The sequence below is a fragment of the Chiroxiphia lanceolata genome, chromosome 2 (genome assembly GCF_009829145.1).
Source record: "Chiroxiphia lanceolata isolate bChiLan1 chromosome 2, bChiLan1.pri, whole genome shotgun sequence".
NCBI classification, from domain to species: Eukaryota; Metazoa; Chordata; class Aves; order Passeriformes; family Pipridae; genus Chiroxiphia; species Chiroxiphia lanceolata.
The window spans coordinates 63,999,356-64,020,981 of NC_045638.1; the positions used below are offsets into that span (position 1 = coordinate 63,999,356).

The 21,626-nt window shown below is 35.5% G+C and overlaps 1 protein-coding gene across 4 annotated transcripts in view; it reads right to left on the bottom strand.

The window, feature by feature from the left end:
* The window catches only part of DIAPH3 (diaphanous related formin 3), a 202,019-nt gene that overhangs the window by 75,547 nt on the left and 104,846 nt on the right, over positions 1 to 21,626 (bottom strand). For all 4 annotated transcript variants that reach the window (XM_032680968.1, XM_032680967.1, XM_032680966.1 and 1 more), the window contains 2 exons: positions 9,486 to 9,610; positions 262 to 426 (listed from right to left, as the gene is read on the bottom strand). In XM_032680968.1, the coding sequence (XP_032536859.1) occupies positions 262 to 426; positions 9,486 to 9,610 (290 nt within the window). The remainder of the gene's footprint in view (positions 1 to 261; positions 427 to 9,485; positions 9,611 to 21,626) is intronic.

Sequence of the window (21,626 nt, forward strand, 5' to 3'; positions counted from 1 at the left end):
CCATGAGGAGTAGGTGGTAAAATGACTAAGTCAATCTTTCTACAGATCAATAGGCATTCATTGGATCACTCCTCCGGATTTTGTCACAAAACTCATGCTCATATAACATTCCTGCAGGAGTGTAGTCAGTAAGTTAAGGTATGTAATCATAAGTAGCCAGATGTGACACAAACTACTTATTATCCAAATTCATATACAACTACATAAGGTTACAAGAAATAACTTCTAAGAAAGATTAGGCATAAAATAAACATATTGTACCATGAACATGGTCCTGAAGTTGTTTAAGTCTGTTAAAAACTCCTCCACGGAAACTTTCTTCGGATCAATGGCATAATATCTCATCACGTTCTGATAGAGTTTTTCCATGTTCTCATGCATCCGTGAAAGTTTCTGAAAATCTTCTTTGGCATGAACTAGAAAGCTGTACACTGCTGTTAAGGCTGCAAGAATACTCAGTGAATCCAGTCAAACACATGGTTTTTACTTAACGTTGATTTGTATGTCATACACATTTTTTATTTCATCAAATGAAGACCAAAAGAATTCCTTCCATGTCATATATGCTTTCTAGTATTTACTGTGTATATTAGGCTTATGAATAATCAAGGACTTACACCAAAATATCTCAACCACTTAGGTATATAAATTTCAATTTACATGGAATTTAGGTACAGATACCAATAATTAACCTGAATGCTTTATCAAGAAATAGTATAGTTCCTACTAAAATTAGAGTAAAAATAGAAATATTGATAAACAGTATTAGCAGTAAAAACCATGAAAGATAAAGAACTTCATCCTAACAACAATGCATTTATTTCTGTTCCTGATGGCTGTATCAGATATTTACGCTTTTTCCAAGGCTATTTGCAACGTCAATACAACATAATTAAATTAGAGGTGAAAATAATAAAACTACATCTACAAAAGATAGACAATTTATAAATAGCATCAAAACACTGCACAAGTTAAATAAAAAAGCTGTGTTTATTCAGGACATCTGATAATGTAGTTTGCCAAAGAAGCTCAAAGATTAAATGTTCTATATAGTCATTTCCCTATGTAGGACAACTTCATGAAGTGTTTACTTTAATGGAATGGTAGCTAAACAAATATTTATGTTCCATTAAAGACTACAAAAGACAATAAATGGCAATTTTACCTTTACTCTCAATTGCCCTCCTCAACTATTGCAAAAGAGAATTTACTTTATTTGTACACTTTCTACTACAGATTAAAGGCACTATGGTCACTTTACTTTATGAAGCACAGGATTTTTAATCAAGTGCATTAAAATCTACACCAATAGAATAGTACAGGACCTGGCACTTCATCTTACTGAACCTCATACCATTGGCCTCAGCCCATTGATCCAGCCTGATCAGATCCCTCTGCAGAACCTTCCTGCCCCTCCAGATCAACAGCAGATCAACACTCCCACCCAATTTGGTGTCGCCTGCAATTTGACTGAGGATGCACTTGATCCCCTTGTTCATATCATCACTAAAGATATTGAACTGTACTGGCCCCATTATTGGGCCCTGGGGAACCCCACAAGTGACCGGTACACAGTAACAATTTACTGCTGGGTGGTAACTGTTTCACTCTTGAGTTTTTTTGCAATGTACTCCTCTCTCAGCTTTGTTTAGAGGCTGAATCCCATTTGAATTTCACTATTAAATATCTTTCTGGTTTGTTAAGGTTGCTTTTAAAATATTAAGTAAGAAGTTCATGGGGGATTTTTTGTGATTTAGAATCCATGCCAGAAAGTCACACAATAACGTTCTCATGTACATGCAGGAAAGGAGAAATAATGCACTTTCACAACATTCTAATTGGTCACTATGATGGCTATTAGCTGGGTCTGTAAGGGCACAACAGCCTCCATTACAACAGTCTTGTAAAAAAGGACTAACTAAAGTCAAGATTTAAATGATTAAAGAAGATACATCTTCCATCACTCCTCAACCATTTAATCTCAGACTTTCTCCGACAAGGCTCTTTTGCCAGCACAAGCTTCTTTCCATGCTTCTACTGACTCCACAAGATGCAGCTTGTAAGGAGCTTCAGACTGCCTGTGCTGACTAGCTAGCAACAGCTCAAAGAGTGCTGATGCTATGGGCCCACTTTTCTTCCGCATCAATTTGAATCTCTCTTCTTTACTTAGCTCCCGAGATGAGAATAGCACAGCACACAGAAAACTACTCTTTAGACTTGAGATTCTTAAAAATTATTAAGACTCTTAAAAAGCTGGTGGGACAGCAAGGAAAGCTGATGAGAAGTTAGTCTACAACTGCTGCCCAACTATTAAATAAAAAAGGATTATGAGAAACAAGTCATGAGAAAACATAGGTTAGGACCATCAAAAGAAATGTCAGCAGTTCACAAAAACACTAGCAAATCAAAATAACAAAAACAGAAAAAAGAATTTCTACATCTGTTTTACTTTTTATCCCACAAATTTAGGATACTTATTTTTTGTGATTCTTAGATTATTAACAGAACTTATGGAAAGCTATACATGTGTTTTGCAGTTACAAGGTTGCTTATTTCCACAGATTGGAAGGATAAAGGGAAATCAGATAAATGTGTTTTGTTGTCACTATGTATAAGTGCCAAATATCAAACTTGCCAATAACTTTCTCCCATTTTCTAGGAAAAAAAATATTAAAATTATCAGTAAAATATAAACTTCATCTTGTAAATGCCAGATAATGTCCTGAAAAGAACACTTGGGGAGTGAGGGAGGTGAGAGACAAAATTTCTGTTACATTCTTCAAGACACAGCTGAAATTACAGCTACGTTAATAGAGTCCATATAAGCTAGATAGTTTATACTGTTAAAAGTGACTCTCCTTGAATCTTTGATGCACAGTTTTAAACACAAAATATGGCACTCTGGAAAGATGTTCTAGTATCTAGTATTTCAATGCTAGACATGATGAATCCTGAGATTTTTATTTTCCATCTGGTGCATTATGGGATATCCCTAAGCTCTTGGCATTCTACTGAGACTGTGCTTCAATTTAGGTATCTTTAATAACTCCTCTTCCTTTTCTCCTTAAATATGGCTTTTGTTAGCCAGCCCTAGCTAAACTGGAGACAACAGGGAATATTACTGAGTACAGCAATCCCAACTGTAATTATTATGAACAGGTTGATATATATGCATTATCAACTACACAATTCATTGGTTTTGGATGAATGAAGACAGAAGTACAGCCGAGCTGCAACACAGGTGGGAAGAAAAGGAAATCAAGAAGTTTGGTATTTGTTAACTTTTTCTGAAGTGGCTTCACTTCATGGACTGCATTTTTGGACTCATGGGACTACAGATCATTCTGCTAATTAATGGAACAGGAAAGCAATGTAGAGCTGAGACAAGTAATATCTGTGGCAAAATTTCTAACACCTGTATGTTTGGTCTTGCATATTCTGACAGATCTTTTCATAGTGAACTGCTTGTCTGAAGTTTATACTCATTTTAATACATTATGGTATTTAAAATACTAATATAGTGCAGCATGTCAAGCCAAGTAAAAGCAGCTGTTACCCTAGAAGAGATAATGAATGATGTTATCTCTACCATATATGTCCTTAAAAGACCCTAATATTCACCACTTGTGATATTTTCACAAACTAACCTACGTATTAAGTCCAGACAATTGAAAAAGGAATACTGTTCTGCATACGAACAAAAAGATTAGCAGGTGCATAAATGCTGTATATATTTTAGCAGAATCTTCAAAGAGAACTGAGACTGCCACTACACTAGACAACAACAGTCTCCATAAAAACGTGGTAAACCTTTTGAAGACATGCTCAAAAAGACTTTGAGGTCACTCCAAATCATTTCAACAAACGATTTCCTGCTAAGAGCAAGGGGTGTGAATGCTGTAGGTCTCTGTTACGGATTTCCCACGTTTTGGGAAAACAGTTGCAATTGTCTGAAAAATACATGTCAGAGACACTTCTTCTGATATACATGTACCAAGGTTCAACAGAAAAATTCTGTATCTGAATATACTAGCTCAAGAAACACTTGTAAATGTTTAGAGTACTTGTTCAATAATACCTTTTCTTTGATTCATTCCTACTTACCTCTGTGTTATAATACGAAAACAAATTGGCAGGTATTTGTATCACACAAATCTGCTGCATCCAGTGCTTGTATCCCACATATTACAAGCAAAACCAGTGTTAGCTGTAATACATGTGTGAAGTCCAGACCAGAGACCCATACATAAGAATTACATACTTAAATTAAATTTACACAGTTAACATCTTGTCCCTCCTCCAAAGAGCAACACACAACCTTTTTTTATCTGAAGAGCTCAGGTCCTGTAATCTTCCAAAGTCCTTAGGATGCAAGGACATCTTACAGACTTCAGTTTGATTATGTTGCACAGGGGGAACTTCAAACTATGAGGTCAATTAAGTAACCGACAGTTTGGGGGCAGGAAGTAGTCTCTTCGCTGCAGTTGAAATGGGTTTCTTGACTCAGGTTAAGTGCTGTTCCTTCCTTCCCTTTTTGCAATGTCAACAAATCAAATTAAATGGCAAGGAAAGAGGAACAGAGAATTGATCAAAAGAAAAGACTTTGTTCCTAGCTGAAAGGTAGCAAGTAATCAACTTATTGTCTCTCAAGAATTAGTTCCATAAGTTTCTGTAAAAAACACCATCAACTACCTTCCTTGATAGGCTCAAAGTTGTCAAGAGTTTCTCAGCTGCTACTTGGAAAGTCAGAAGATGTGAGTTGTACTGATAAGGAGCATGTTGACTAAATAATTTAAATAAAACTTCTAATACACAATTTAAATACTCTCCATAAACCCACTAAATTTTTATTTTTAACGTACAAGTGTATTTTGTTCACTGTGCTTTTTTGGAACATTTCACTTGATGGATTTAATACACTAGATCCATATCAATTCAATATTATTTTACTCTCCTAATTAAAGGAAACAGAAGAATTCTGATAATAACTATTATTTCTTTTCAGCTAGCATAAGTACGATGGCTGACAAATTAACACAATCTAATATATAGGAGAAATATTCATAATTACAGACTTTGTCAATAAAAGAGTGCACCAGCTGTGCATACGTCTGACTTCCTAAAGAAACAAGAATGCTAATCAGTTCATTAGGGGGCTTTGGGTTGTGATATTTAGCGACAGGATGTAATAGCCTGCTTGTCCATGGAGCTTAATTGTATTCGGGATGAAAAATTATTTCCAACAAAGCACCATCCTTTCTTTTTCACATTTCCTGCTGGTTTCTTTTCATGAGCTTCATGCTTTTCAAGACATCAGCATCACTCAGCTTTCCTTGTCATAGGAATAAAAGTAAAGACAGGTCCAGGTTTCATCATGCTGTGCAGGATTATCTAACCTTTACATCAAACCTTTTCTGCTTCGTAATTTATTGAAGTTCCTGTTTTTCTAAAAGTGAGCTTCTTTAATTAGTGTGTTCACAGACATGACTAGAAACCATATGCAATTTCGCTGTTTTGAAATTACTGCCTGTCTGCTGGGTCAGGTAGTACGAGAGGGCGAACTATTCCTGCTCATAATATTTACTGTTCAAAATATTGTATTTGAATAGTCTAATACAATGTAATATGTAGTATGGTTGGTGTAAGGACTTAAAGAACACAGTTGCTTCTCTCAAACACTGTTCAGGCCACAGAAGGACTTTGTCATGAGACAAGCACAGAAGGGAGCAACAGGATGCCACTAACTCCAGGCCTAGTGGAGGCAAGATCTGGTTGGCACATCCTGGGTAATGCATCCAGGCAAAAATACCCACTATGGCAAACTGCGTAAAGAAGCAACTGCTTGTACGCATATCACCGGTTAAACAAAGATCACCTCAAGTTATGGGACAGATGGCATCTGTAACCACCAAAGCCTCCTCCCATCCCCTGAACATGCCTCTGTGGATACCAGAAACTTGGACTGTAAGTTAAACCACTGCAACAGGAACCTGAGATAAGATAATGGTGGTAGTATTGTCCAGGTGTTATCTCAGACCTAGGGTGAGGTTAACAAAGCTGGGGAAGAAGAATGTATCACTGATAATGGACACAAAAAATGTAGAATTTATGGCCCACAAGGAAAGCCAGCCTAGCAACTGTGCTGAAATCAACTCTGACTGGGTAATTCTGGCAGGGGGAGATCACAACCCACCAACTCAAGAAACCCACTAACTCAAAAGAAGAGAAAGACTGAGCACGAGACTAATTAGCGTTAGACATGAGGGAATAATTTAACCAATAGAATAAGAGAACTATGTAGCCAATGAGCATTAATTCCTTTGTTAGCTAAAATGTATAAATAGTGAAAAGTTTTGAATGACCTTGGGACCCCCACTACTGAGAAGCCCAGGGTGAAGAACCACCAATGGGACACAACTGGATCCATGGGAGGTGACTATCCTCTGCTTAATCACTCTCTCTCTCTCTCTCTCTCTCTCTCTCTCTCTCTCACTATTTCTCCCCTCTCTCTTTTATTTCTCTCTATCTCTCTACCTCACATTTACTGCTAAATAACATCTGTATTACAGACTTTAGCATATGGTTTTGTTTGCACCTTAATTTGAGCAGAGGCATCTCCCACTAATCAAATCTTAACAGTTGGTTTTACCTGTACTGATTTCTTATAACTAAGACCAAATATTCATCTTGCCTGTTTCTGACAGCAGTCAATACCCAATGATTAGGGAAAAAAAGAAGAAAATTTGGCAATTATAGCATTATAATTCAACTGATGCAGTATTCAGTTTCTAGCAGTCTCCATGTTAGTGATTCTTTTAAGCTAAAGCTACTGCTGGAGTATTCTGCTTAACAGCTTCTGATGTACAATCTTTAGCCACCTATCAAAGCCTGAGATGAAATTCATTCACGTTTTCAGCCTATACAACATCCTAAAAGTAAATTCTACAGTTTAATTGTCTGTTGTCCAAGAAAACATTTCCATTACTATGTTTTAACCTGCTGCACAGTATTTCACATGGGATGAACCCTGGTTCTTTATAAGATACAATGAATATATTTATAACTTTCCTTCTGTATGGAATACAAAATTACAAGTACTTACTGTATTTTCGTAACTTTTTTGATCTTCCACCTTCAGAGTTTTAATCTATTGAAACACCTTATGCAGAAAGTATTGCCAACTGCTGCTCGTTGCGACCATTCACTGCCTCATCAGCAGGTATACAGCATACTTGCTGAGACGGGGTGATGGAAGAACCGATGATGTAAGAATATTGTTGATTTTTATACCATCTTAAAATGTTTTCTGCTTGCTCTTAACTGCAATTGTTCCCAATTGTTCTAATATAGTGTTTTCCCTCCAGATCTATTACTCTATAATCACTGAAGTTTACTTGCTGCTTTGTCAGCATCTGTCAGTATCTGCCTTTGACATGAGGATTTTTTTTTAAAGATATTAATACAGAAAAAAACCCAATCCATCTTTTACTTAAGAAATTTCTTTACTTGATTCAGTTATGTTCTATTGACTTCCTACCTTTAAATGCATGATATAATAGACCTGCAAGGGATGGTTTCTCTTTGCAAAACACACACTGACTGTCTCCCATCATATTTTATCTCCAAAAAATATATGTTCATTCTGTTTTTATTTAGTCTTCATAGTTTTCTTGGTAGAGAAGCTGGACTTGCAGATCCTCCTTAGGGGTTTCTTTTCAGCTTTGACCTGGTCTAGTGGCAGGTGTCCCTGTCCACAACAGGGAGGTTGGAACTAGATGGTCTTTCAGGTTCCTTCCAACCCAAAGTATTCTATGATTCCTTTCTGTCTTGGGCTATTTTAGTTCATGTAAGAATCTATAGTCCATTACGTTTATATTTTAGTTAATTTTAATTTTTTTTTCAAGTGTTTTGTGACCACTGGTACTCCTGGGGATTTATTGCTATTTATTCTATATTAAGAAAAAAAATTCTACTGATTCGTTCATTTGACATCATCCTTCCATTCAAAATATTACACAGTAGGATCAACTGAAGTTCTCCCTACAGAAACTGATACAAAAATCAAATTTTGACTTTCTTGCTATGGCCTACATCACAACCATTTTGGATTACATGAGCATTGTTGGTCCTTCCAACTGAAACAGTCTATTCTAACCGATTAAGAAGAGCCTGTCCTTTCTCATAGGTTAGATTTTTTAATAGGCCCTTCCCATTCTAACTTCCTAGACTACATGCCATTTTCTTAACAAAGCATTATTCTCTGAAAATTCTCTGAAAGCTCTCATGGATATATTTTCCTCTAACTTCAGGGCAATATTTTACCTCTTGCCTTCAGGTCCCATCTCCTAGTCCTTCTATTATGCTATCAGTTTCTCTGGGGACACAACTTGCGTTTCATACCGTAGAGATAGCATGCTGGTGGGCTACAACATATCTTTAAAAAACACATTGAGCTGGTAAAGAAAAGCCAGCAACAACAACAATAAACAGAATAACCTCAACAACAAAATACTCGACCTTACAAAAAATTAGTAGCAACACTGAAAGGTTAAGATAACCCATACTGTCCAGAGAAGGCCTGAAGCTAAGTTGCAAACACTGGTTGCAGCTAATCTAATGAAGACAAAACTGGCCCCGATGCAGGAAGAACCAGTATATCCACCAGGTCTCAGAGTCGCTTGCCATCTTTCATTTAATAGTAATAAAGAGGACTGTGCCCTGAGTCCCCCCGCCTTTGTATGTAACAGAGTAGTCTTCCAGCTAGGTAATAACCTAACCATGTCTGCAGAGCAAATTTCAATCTGTCTGCTGATATTTCTGCTTCCAGATTAGTCTCAGTGCCAAGCATATATGATCAACATTTGCTAGGGAGCTTTAAGTGAAAGAATGGGGGGTTTCTGTTTAATTAATTATCTTCAGGTCACAAGGTGTTCTTATGAAAGAGAGAGGCAGTGAAGTTGGTGGCAGGATTTGGAATAAATAGTGAGAAAAGGAATTTTGGTAAAATAAGACCTGAAAACACTTTGCACGCTATGAATCCGATTTCTGAAATAAGAGAAATCTTCTGGTTTTGTGGTTGCATGTACAAAAACATTCACAGTGGTAATCCATACACTAGAAAACAAATAGACACAAGGTGACAGACATATTTTTCTAAGATGTTCTGACATCAAAAAATAATTTAACACTAGAGTCCTTAACAATCCTATTATAACTACTTTTCACTAAGTTGTGAAACTTATATACAGAGTAAAATCTGACAGTAAGCATTTTTTTACTCATTCATTCCACTACAGAGGAATCCTTTAATTGGACTCTTCATGTCTTTAAGTTTCTGAGAGGGAAAAAAAAGTTAGATTTTTCAAAAATACACGTCACAAACTAGACAGAAATTATGCAAAGAAATTTAAAGTTTAAAGCAATGCAGTTAAATTACTTGGGGATTGTTCTTCTGTTTTGTTTTTTAAGAGCATTCCAAAGGATATTGACATTTTTGCTATAAACTTATCATGCTTATCTTCAGGAACTGGAAAAGTCTGCAAATCCTTCTCAAGCTGTTGGAGTTGCTTCTCCATATGCTTAAGGCTCTTCTCCAGGTTTTCTGCTGAGACTAAAATACAGAACATTCATTCTGTTAACACACTAAACAAAAATCATGGTTTGCAAAATACATGAGTTAAATACATGAGTTAAAACCTTACCCAAATCAGCATACTACATTTTTTAATTCTGAAATCAAAGCACACTAAAGAAATTACAAAACGACGGGGTCACTCTACAACGTTCAGCTCCCTTCATTTATTCAGTTGCCTTTTCTGATTAGATGTATGCTGTTTGAATGCTGCATTTTGATTTATCTTTATGCCTAAGGTTTAGCATTGCAATTAACACTCTGTTTTAAATAAGCTGAGATATACATATGCCAGTCTATCTCTTCTAATTAACCAAAGGACAAGTTCTGAAGCTATTCTAAGAATCACAAAGCTTTTTTCAATCTCATTCTGTTAAAACAGAAAAAAAAAGAACATTTGTAAGGAGAATCATGAAGCAAGAGTCTCAAAACACAGAGAAAATGGGGCTATTAAACACCCATGCATGAAACCCAAAACTCAGTTCCCCAGTTTGAAAACATCTGTGGTAAAAAAAACCAGCAGAATTTGTAAGAACGAAGGTGCTTGCCAAGCACTTGAGAGAGTACAACAGAGCAATTCATGGACTTTAGAAAAAGAAAGGAGTAGAGCTGAAACATCAGGGATTTACAGAAGGATGTAAAAAAGGTGCAATTTTTTTTCCTTCAGGAAAAAAATTTCATACATTTCATACATACTTTCATACATTTGAATCAATGCATGCAAAGTTGAAAAGTTGATCTGTAAAAGTTGATTAAAATATCAGGATCACAAGAGTAAACTGAGGATAACTCGTTAGCGTGTATTCTATCTTAGAGCTATATTAGTGTAATCAATAAAAAATTATTTCCTGATTGCTTATGAAGTCAACTTCACATTTAAATCTATTCCATAGGAACAATAATAAAGAGGTAAGAACATACTGTGAATTCTAGTCTAATTACTTTTTAAAAAATTATTTATTCTATTCATAATATACTGTATCTGTAAAGATATAGTTACTTTCAACTTCATTTAAAAAAAATCCCTGGAGAAAGTCTGTGTCCCTATGATTTACTAGAATCTGTAGTGTAGCCGTGATTTCATCTACTGAGTAGAGTTATGTGATGGAAAATATGAAATACAGACAATGAACACATCCTTCTCTCATAGAAGCCTGACAGAGTCCCCAAACTACTAGAGTAAAATGTTGCATAGCAACTACAATCTCATTCATTGCAGAAAGGTTAACACAACTATAAAATGATCCATGGCAATCTGTTAAATTGCTAATGCAACCTAAAAGAAGGAAAACAAAAAAGCCCAAACAATGTGCAGGCAATTTTTTAAAAGAGGGAATAAAAATATATGTTCATGTTATGATTTATAACTCTTCATTTGCTTTATAATCACCATTTTTAAAAGTCTCTGGTTACTCAAAAGTACTGTTTGCCAACTGTATATTAGACTTGCATATTTTCATGCAGGAACTAGTCATCCCAAATCATCACCAGGTAAGTCAGCTGTTTTCAGTAGTTAAGAAACTGCCTTGCTTGGGAAGCAAAGCTACAATTGGAAGCTGACAATATTGACTAGATGCGTTTCAGTCTTCACTGGTTCCAGAAACAAACCTGATTTTAATATAAAGTCATACTTCTGCTGTCATAAAAGTTAGGCACACACAATTTTAAGATACCGATTTACTTAGAAGGCTGCTAAGAAACAGAATACAACTTGTGCCTAATATAACTATTGATAAGACTCTTCACAAAACCATTTGTCTTGAATAAGGAGTTCACAGCATAAATTAGTGATATACTTACAGAATATCAAAATGATGAAACACGGCAAGTACACACGTTTAAAAACAATATAAAAACCCAATCCACCAAAAAATCCTTTACATCAATTGCAGGTAGTAGCTGACTAACAGCTGCAGTCTTTTACCTAGATAAAAAACTCAACAAAACAACTCTGTGCCTAGAGCCAATTAACAGGTTCTATACAAGAAATTTTTGAGTTCTTGCTTCCAGCAAAGTCAATTTTTTATTCGAGTACTTCAGTTCTTTTGACACTGAACAGTTACATATTTGGTCAAGAATCTTTAAATCTCAGTCTTGTTCTGAAGAGTATTTTTTTCCTCTGTCATGATCTTAGGTTGTTCTTCAACTTAAGAACGAAACATTCTTTTGATTTCAGCAGTGCACAACTATTAGATATATTTTCCTTTAAGACTATATGCCTGGTGACAGTCTCAAGGAGAGACTAGTTCACAATATGCTGCTATTAAGTTTGGTATTATTGTCTTTGCAGCTTTCAATTTAGTGAAAATAGATGGAAAAAAAATCAAACCCCGTAAATATAACCAATCTTCCATAAAAAGATCACATGAAATACTGCCAACCTTCCCGTTTTGTCCGCTCTAAAAGACATGGTATAAAATTTGAAGGTATAAAATAGAAGAAAGGGAGTTTTTTTCTTCTCCTGCCAAACTTTGACCCCTAATCCAGATTCAGAAATAAACCCAAGCCAAATTGAAGTGTGCAACTCACATGCTAGTTTAGAAACAAAGTCAAAACCTGTGTTTTTGAATATTAGTGAGCCCACAAAACCAAGCTGTTCATTGACTAAAATGCATGTATGCCTAAACAATCCCCTACTTATATCCTCTAACTCTTCATATCCCTTTTTCAAAATGGCTCCTGATATTTTTATAGGCAATAATTAGATTCCTCACTGTCTGCTTTTTATGGTTATAACAACTTTGTTGTTAAAGCTTCCTCTCTTGAAATCAGGTTTTCCAACACTATAATTATGCAGAAACCTCTTCACCTACTTCTGTTTTAAAATATTTCTGCATAGTATTTCAGGTGATGACTCACTATTACACTGCATTACTATTTCTATAGTTTTCCTCAGAATACCTTACCTGAATACCTTACCAGAATACCTTATTCTGCAGTCACACAACATCATTATAGCCACAGCAAAACTTGGTAAAAAATGTACTTAGCAGACTTTTAGTTTTAACTCAGTTATGTCAGAATGCAGGAAATGAAACTGGTATTTACAATACAAGAATACAGTACTCTGATTTTTTTCTTTCAACAAATTTCTGTGGAGAATTTTTGCTCTCCTCTTCCCCATCCCCAAATCATTATTCGTGCTTAAAATTAAAACAGTGTTTCATCTAGTTTTTAGACCATACCTGTTTTGTCTTAAACACTAGAAATAATTCTCTAATGTGAAGCACTACTTCCCGTGTGCTCTCTCATTTCTATTGTTGTAAACCTTCTGCTACTTTTTGCATCAGATTTTTCAGCTGATATTTCAGAAATCCTCCATGCTACTGTGTGACAATTTGCTTGGATGTCACAATCTCCTTATCATGAGACTCTTCCTCTTGCCTACAAGTGTTTTTCTTCCCTTGTGATATTCTGGCCCCTTTATTCTGAGTGAGTGGCAGTGACAAGCTGACCTCTAGTCCCATACAGAAAACTATACCACATTATAAAAAAAATTCTGGAAACATACTATTGCTTTTGCCATGCAAACTTCATAGTGGACTGATGGAGTTTACTAACTAATTCTCTAAAATTGTCAGCACATTATTGATGTAGCGTTTAAAAATAAAGTTAAATGACAAAATGTAGCCAAAAAAGCTCAATAACAACAAAAAAAAACACCCTCACCTGTATTTTTGGGTGGATTTAGAGCACTAACAAAGAAATATTCCAGAGGCAAAATATTGGAGGTTTCTGTAAACACCAGCAAAGGTCTAAAATATCCATAGAAATATCCATTAACAGTAGCATAAGATCCTGTGAGTGTCACACAGCGCTGAAAATACAATATTTATGCTTTATTTCTCCCAAAATGACAATTTCACTGTCTCTATAGCCATTTTCTGGCTTTATTGCCTTTTTTTCCCCTTTCTTCCACGTGTGTATGTGTCTAACATATGCATACAAATGGCTTTTGAGATCCTTTTTTTCCACGGCTCATGAGCCCTCAGACGCTCCTTTCTGTAGCCAAAGCAGACTTCAGCTGCCACATGAAAAAAAAAAAACAGCTCTCCAAGCAGAATTTAATTAGTTGTCTCCTATTTTGATTTCAAATATGAAACACACTAATGTAGTCTAATTGGTAAAACATGTAGAAGCATTTTGAACCCAGTTCACTAGTAATAACAACATCAGTAGGAATAGGCCTTGGACCTTACCAACTGTGCCCTATACCACCTACACAAGAGTCCTGGCCTGCTGGACTTGTTATACTTCAAGTATATCCTGGGTGAAATGCAGTCTGACACCACATCTCTTTTTATAATATAGTGTTTAAGTTCAGAACTTGAAAATATGGGAAAAAGCTGAAAACAGAAACACTTGAATGACAAACAATTCACTGATGGTCAGTTATTTGTCACCAGATTTTTTACTAAATAAAGAAGTAGCTGCTAAGGCAAGGAGAAAAAATGGCCAAGCAACAGGATACAGCACCTGCCCCAGCACAGGGATCAATATCTCCCAGTGTTACACAGTATATAGTGATATGGTACAGTGATAGACTAAGAGCTGCCAAGAGATGAAAGCATTTTATAAAAGAAGAAACCAAATTCGGAGGAGGGAAGGAAAAGAAGACACTTGCATCAGTTGCAGCTTCCCTCTCTGAGAGCTCTTGAGCCTCATCACCTGGATCCTTGGGGACCCACACATACTGTGCTGCATGTTGTATATTCAAGCTAATTTATGGTAGATTGTTAATAACTAACCGCTTTGAATATGCAGTGAGAGTGATTACTACTGATTCAGAATGAACCATTAGCATGAAATGGTAATGAATATCATTCTAGTGAAGTTTAAAATAAAACTTTAAAAGTCACAAGGCTATCAGTCTTCTGCCCAGTCTCATCACTGTAAGATCAAACGCCCTGAAGTGTAAAGGTAGCAAGACATGTAAGTCTACATATACATATATATGCACTTGCAGTACTTCTCTACTTATTAAAATTCAGCTTCTCATCTTCAGGATTCTAAACATCTACACTGCATTCAGCTTTTCTTTTTTTATATTGTCCTTTTCACCACTTTAAGGTTTCTCTTGCAACTGATTTCTGCATAATCATAACTCACTTGATTTTCCTCATCTTTTAGGAGATATCCACATTTTTCCCCTCCAGAGTATATAATTTTGTCTTAATCTCACTAACACTTAAAACATCATACATTAATGAAATCTTGCAGTAACATCCAGACATTTATACTCAGGTGAATAAGCATGAAATTAGTGTATTGAACAGCTTTATCTGAATCTTGATCTGCTTAAAGATCGAACTGTCTACAACATGTTTAAACAACCCAGGACCCAAGGACTGCACCAGGGATTGGTTGTGATCCACAACTTAACTGATGGACCAGCACAAGATGATAAATAATAGATTACTGACACACTTCAATATCATATTAGAAAATGAAGCACCATTTTGGTAAAAATGTGCAAATACTTAAATTCTTTCTTATATTTGATTTGCTAATTCATGCTTGTAAAATATGCATATATTTCAATGTCCTAAAGAATTGGAGCATTTCATTTACATTGTGATAGTTCGTTGTGTAATCAGATCTTAAAACAACTTGCCACATAACACTACTGTGCACAACTTATAGCCACAAACAGTAAAAGGGATTATGTGCAACACACAACAGTATTGCAGAAGTTCCACTGGCTCTTAAAGCCAGAATTTTTATATCATGTAACGCACTCAGACAAAAAAACCAACACCCCCCACCCAAAAAAAAAACCTGACAAGGTGCAAGGTGATGTGTTTAGCTACTTATTTTCAAAAAGTTCATTTTATTATAAAACTATTCAGATTAGAATATGTAAAAATATGGCAAATCTGTATTGTGCTGGTATAGGACTTATGTCCCAACAGAGCAAGAGCTGTTGATCCATTAGAGGCAGAGACAGCAGTGCAACAAACAGAATAAATACAAAATTGTAGAAATATTTAAGGTCCACTTAAACCATATCACCATGAATTCCTTTGCAAATATATCAATGCCCCAGATATGCTATCTTGAATGTTGGACTGGCACACTTTTATGTCTTAGGTGATGCACTGGTAAACTGATATATATTTTTAGCCTGAGATTTTCAATATTGAAAAAAACAAGTAATTTTCAAATAATTAAAAAAAAACCAGTAGCACAAAAATAACAAGCTTTTTTCAATCTTGTGATGGAATGTCTTTCACCCAATTTAGAGCTTGAAACAGACTGCCAATCTAAGAATTGCCTTAATGGACAAATATTACAACTTCCTCTATTGTTTAGTGCTCAATAATAAGGCAAATTAGTTGCTAAATACATTACATACTTTCTCAGTCGACAACAAATAGAAAGAAAAAAAGATGACTTTGAAAAAATTTTTCTTCCTTTTAAACAATGGTATCTCAAATCCCTTTTTCCATATGGAATTCTATGCCACTACTTTGTTATACTTCAACATTTATTTTAAGGCTTTACAGTGAATAACTGTCTTGTTTGAAAACCTAAACAACCCTAAACTTCTATTCTTATTACCGTTTACCTCTTAAACCATAAAATTTTGTATTTTCTATTCTGAGTGCCATTTATATAATCACCATTTTGAGCAATCAATTTTTGAGAATATTGTTGCTTTTTTTTCTTACTAAGCAAAGTACAGGGTTTTTTCACTTGTTATAAGGAATGTTTAGTTTGCTTAGCTGCCTCTAAACTAATTTACAAGAGTATTCAATAGCTATGTAAAACATACATTGGTTTCTTTCCATATAAACTAAGGCCTAAGATACATTTGATATCATTCGTGGGTGGTGTCTTGATATGCAACCAAGTGAATTATAGACCAAGAAACTAGAAGTTCTGAAAGGTGCAAATAATAGTGATTTTTCATTCAGAAGACCTCTAAAAATGGACTTCTGATTGGTAGCAAGTCTTCTGCTTATAATTCATAGTCATCATTCTTGAAAACAACCATTTGAGGCAGAAAAACATCCCATACATAACATTAAAAAAATAGGAAATGAACTTTGCATTTTAAAAAAGGAATTCTCAAATTAAAGAAAAACAAAACCTATGATAAAATTGTTGCCCTGCTAGCTACAAACATTTTTTGAGGTAGATTTCTGAATGGGCTACCCATCCATAGAATCATGGAATGGTTTGGGTTGGAAGGGACCTTAAAGATCACCCAGTTCCACCTCCCCTGCTATGGAAAGAGATACCTTCTATTAGACCAGGTTGCTTAAAGCCCCATCCAGCCTGGTCTTGAACACCTCCATGAACAGAGTCTATAACCTCTCTGGGCAACCTGTTCCTGTGAGTCACAAGCCTCACTGTGAAAAATTTCTTCCTAATATCTAATATAAATCTGACGTCTTTCATCTTAAGGTTATTCCCTCCTTGTCCTATCACTACATGCCCTTGTCAAAATTCCCTCTCCAGCTCTCTTGTAGGCCTCTTTAGGTATTGGAAGGCTCTATAAGGTTTCCTTGGAAACTTCTCTTCCCCAGGCTGAACAGCCCCAATTGTCAGTCTGTCTTTACAGGAGAGGTGCTCTAGTCCTCTAATCATCTTCATGGTCCTCCTCTGGACCCGCTCCAACAGGTCATCTTTCTTGTGTTAGGGGCCCTAGAGCTGGATGCACCACATCACGTGAGGTCTCACAAGAGCAGAGCAGAAGAGGTAGAATTGCCTCCCTCGACATGCTGGCCACACTTCTTTTGATGTAGCCCAGCCTACCTTGTGCTTGGGATTGCCCTGACCCAGGTGCAGGACCTTATACTTGGCCTTGTTGAACTTCATGAGGTTCACACAGGCCCATATCTCAAGCCTGTCCAGATCTCTCTGGATGGCATCCCCTCACTCCAGTGTGTTGACTGCACCACACAGCTTGGTGCTGTTGCCAAACTTGCTGAGGGGAACTTGATTCCACCATCCATATCACTGACAAAGATATTAAAAAGCACCAGTCCCGATACCAGTTTCCTGAGGAACACCACTCATCACTGGTCCACACTTAGACATTGACATATTGACTGCAAATCTTAGTGTGAGGCAATTTTTGATCCACTCACTGGTCTATTTATTAAATCCTTGTCTCTCCAGTTTGTAGAAAAGGATGTTGTGCAGGACAGTGTCAAATGCCTTGTACAAGTCCAAGTAGATGATATTTATTGCCCTTCCCTCATCCACCGTCACTGTAACCCCCCCGTAGAAGGTCACCAAATTTGTCAGGCACAATTTGCTTTCAGTGAAACCATGTTGGTTGTCATCAAATAGCTCATTATTTTCCCTGTGCCTTAGCACAGTTTCCACAAGGATCTGCTCCATTATTTTGCCAGGCACTGAGGTGAGAGCAACCCGCCTGTAGTTCTCTGGGTCTTTCTTATTTCCTATTCTAAAAATGAAGGTTATGTTTCCCCTTTTCCGGAACTTAACTGGACTGCCATCATTTCTCAAATATGATGAATAGTGGGTTACCACTTCCTCAGCCAGTTCCCTCAGGACCCATGCATTTATCTCGTTAGGTCCAATAGACTTGCACACCTTCAAAGTTCCTTAAATGGTCTAGAAGTCGTCTTCTACAGTGGGCAGTTCTTTATTTTCCCAGTCCCTGCTTTCACCTTCTGCAATGAGCCTATTTCATACTGTAAATCTGCTATAGGAACTTAGAAATCTGTGTAATCTGCAAAATAGTGGAACTACCTCTTGATTTTGGTACTGACTGAGTATAATACAGTATGGAGTAACTCATGAAGTTTGCACTGCTTTCTGAAAAAACAATCCAAACAAACACCACAATCTTGATGGCCTGAAAATACAGCCTATGAATTTGTGACCCACATCAAAACAAAAGCCCAAGCAATGCATAGCATAAGTATGTTATTTAATAGCATTGAGAAATTTACCATTGACTGTTAATAACAGAATGTATATATATGTTAATATTTTGATCTCATCCTATCCTAATGTTTTTAAATATTGTAGGTGGAGGTATCCTGCTTTTTCATGAATACAGATTAAACTTCACATTTACAATTTGGTTTCTAGCTTTTTTTATTTTGAAGTGAAATTGTCTATGAAAAAAACTGAATATAGTTTAAAAAATGAGAAAATGGATACATTGCTTGTAAAGCTGTGATGAGTTAATGTCTTTTAGAAGAAGAAAAATCTACAGTTTTATAGTGTTATTATAGACTATTACCTGTAAGGTCTGAGCAAATTAGAGTCAATCAAGTAAAACAGTAGCCTGGATAAATGCAATCTAATTCTTCACAATATCATAAAATAAGAAATTAGTAAATTTTACTAAATTACCAAAATATTTCTTGTCTGGAACACTAATAGAAAAGTAGGAAAGTCATTATGTTTAAAAGAAGAGACAGCTTTAACTATATACATCTTCAGGAACTGTCATATCAGTAAGCTCATTAGCTGAAATGAAAGTTCCTCCTGCTGATCTAAGAGTACTTAAAAAACAGGATTTGTTATACTTCAAAGTAAAAATGTACATGTACTATAACAATGAATTAAATCTACTTCCAGTATTACAAAAGTAGAAACAAAACTTTTAGCATATAATGCAAAAAAATCCCCAAAATAAATATCCTGAAGTAATCTACAATTTCAAAGGATACGTGTGCCTTGTTGCTTGCCTGTAAAAGTTATATTTAAAAAAATCTTTTTCCTAATTCAGTGATTCATTTACATACTGCGAATGCTTGATCATTTCTGAAATACTAAAAAATACATGTTAGGTTCACAATTAACAGACCTTGTCACTTCTCTTAAAGTCTTGCAAGCTATTTTAACAGCTTACTGTACAATCACTGAACGATATTTAATGAAATTAAAGGAGTAAGAATGATTTTCTGAAAAGGATAAAAGAAAATGAATCACTGAATGTTGTAATGTTCCAATGGTCACCACTTTGAATAAATACCTCGAGAGAGAAGGTTTAAGAATGAGCAAGTATAAAATAAAAAAATATGAGGCATGCTACAAATGGGTTGGCTGATACAAGGACACTCATGTCAGGGAGGAATTAAAAAAAAAATGGCATCTTTTTAATAACTTGTTTTGAGAAACCTGTAGAAGACTCAACAACTACTTGAAGGTGATCAATCCAAAACCAAAAAATGCATAGTATAGTTCCATTTTTATACACTATGTTAAGCGTCAAGTTTTCTGTTAATATTGTTCAAATGACATATAAACATCTACCACATTAATTTTGATTTATAATTTAAAGGACACTCACAAATAATACTTTTATGCCACATATAAAATGTGAAATTATTGTATTTGAACACATGACTATGCAGACAGGGAATAGAATCATCTCGATAAAAACCGGCTTACAACAAAGGTATGGGAGAATAGAATATTCTTATCCAACTTTGCTGATTTATTCTTCAGAATTACTTTTAAAAATTACTTCAGAGAACAAAGTTCAGCAAAACCATGAAGGGAATGGCATTCCACCACCTATACAAGGCCCTAACCTTTGCGAGGACAAAAGGTAGAGAAGAGAATTTAGAAACAAGTACTGGAACAAAATACAACCTATATGGCTCACAGGAAAATTGACCATTATATTAGTATGATACAAAACCAGAAAAGAGGGATGTTATCTCCTTACCCAACAACTTTGAGGAACAAAGCAGCATATATGTGAATAGAACCTTTCTATTGGATGACAGGAAAAACCCAGGCTGACTTCCTCCCTTTTGTACTATCAGAAGCCTGTAACCCCTTACATGCAACATTTGGATCCAGTAGTTTTCCAGATTTACTGGAAGTCTGAACTGCCTCCAACAAAGCAACCCAGGATGGATTATTCCTGTTAAACCCTAGAGTACAGTATCTAGGAATGGAGGAAATGCTCTAAACCCTCAATACCAAATTCTGTTCTACCACAACCAGTATTTTTTTCTGGAATATGCAAATTTGACTAGATAAAAGATTTTTTATGACTTCCCCTCTATCACTCTCCCTAGTGGCCATAATGATGGCTTGTAATATCTGCTGTAATATCTGTTATAATTTCCCAACTCTCTGTAGAAGCCTCAATACAAATAATTCTTAGTCAATTTGTTAGACTTCATCATCATATCAATAAGTTACATGAGACCATATGTTGGATGTGACTGAACATAACCACAGATTCACAGATATTTTTTTAACTGACCTTTGGTAAGCTCAAGCAAAAATATCCACTTCATTAAAAATTTACTGTGCAAAAGTTGGTGCATAGTAAATCAACTTGCTTCATAAAAAGCTATTTTTGCAGAAGAACTAAAAAGTTTAAAAAACCCCCATGAGCTACAGCCTCTGTGATCTGCTGCATTTTCCAAAATTCCAATGCAGCAGGAGTCTTTCAAAACAGAATGGAGTTTTGCAGGTAAGGAAACAAGTATAAACAAACACTCTATACACTAATCTGTTAACGATATCCTAAGCCTTTGTCTTTTTCATACAGTAAAACTGAAATGCAAAATTTATCTCATAATACACTGAAGTAAATTCAATATATAAACTTGAAAACATGATCATTGATTTCCATCTTACAATATACTGAGTGAGATCAAAGATTCATCTAATCATTTGCAGATAGCTAAAAAAGCTATCTGGACTAACTGATAATTTTACTGGCTACTCTTTGAAAGGTCAGTGTTTTATATCCCAGAAGTTTTCCAGAAGACAGTCAAAAGTGTCTGTCAGTCATACAAGATGACTACCTATGCTGAAAATAATGGCTTCTAATAAGTAACGTTTTAGTTTTCCTGTCTGATATAAAAAATTCAACCACAATACAGACAATAACATCATGGTAATGAAAAAAAATCAGTGACCAGTTAATACTGCAAATTATGATGAAAACATTAAATTCATACACAGCAGAAACTCCTTCTACTTCCAGTACAAACAGTTAGGTGAAAGGCTTGAAACATTTGACAGCTATTTAGAAGTA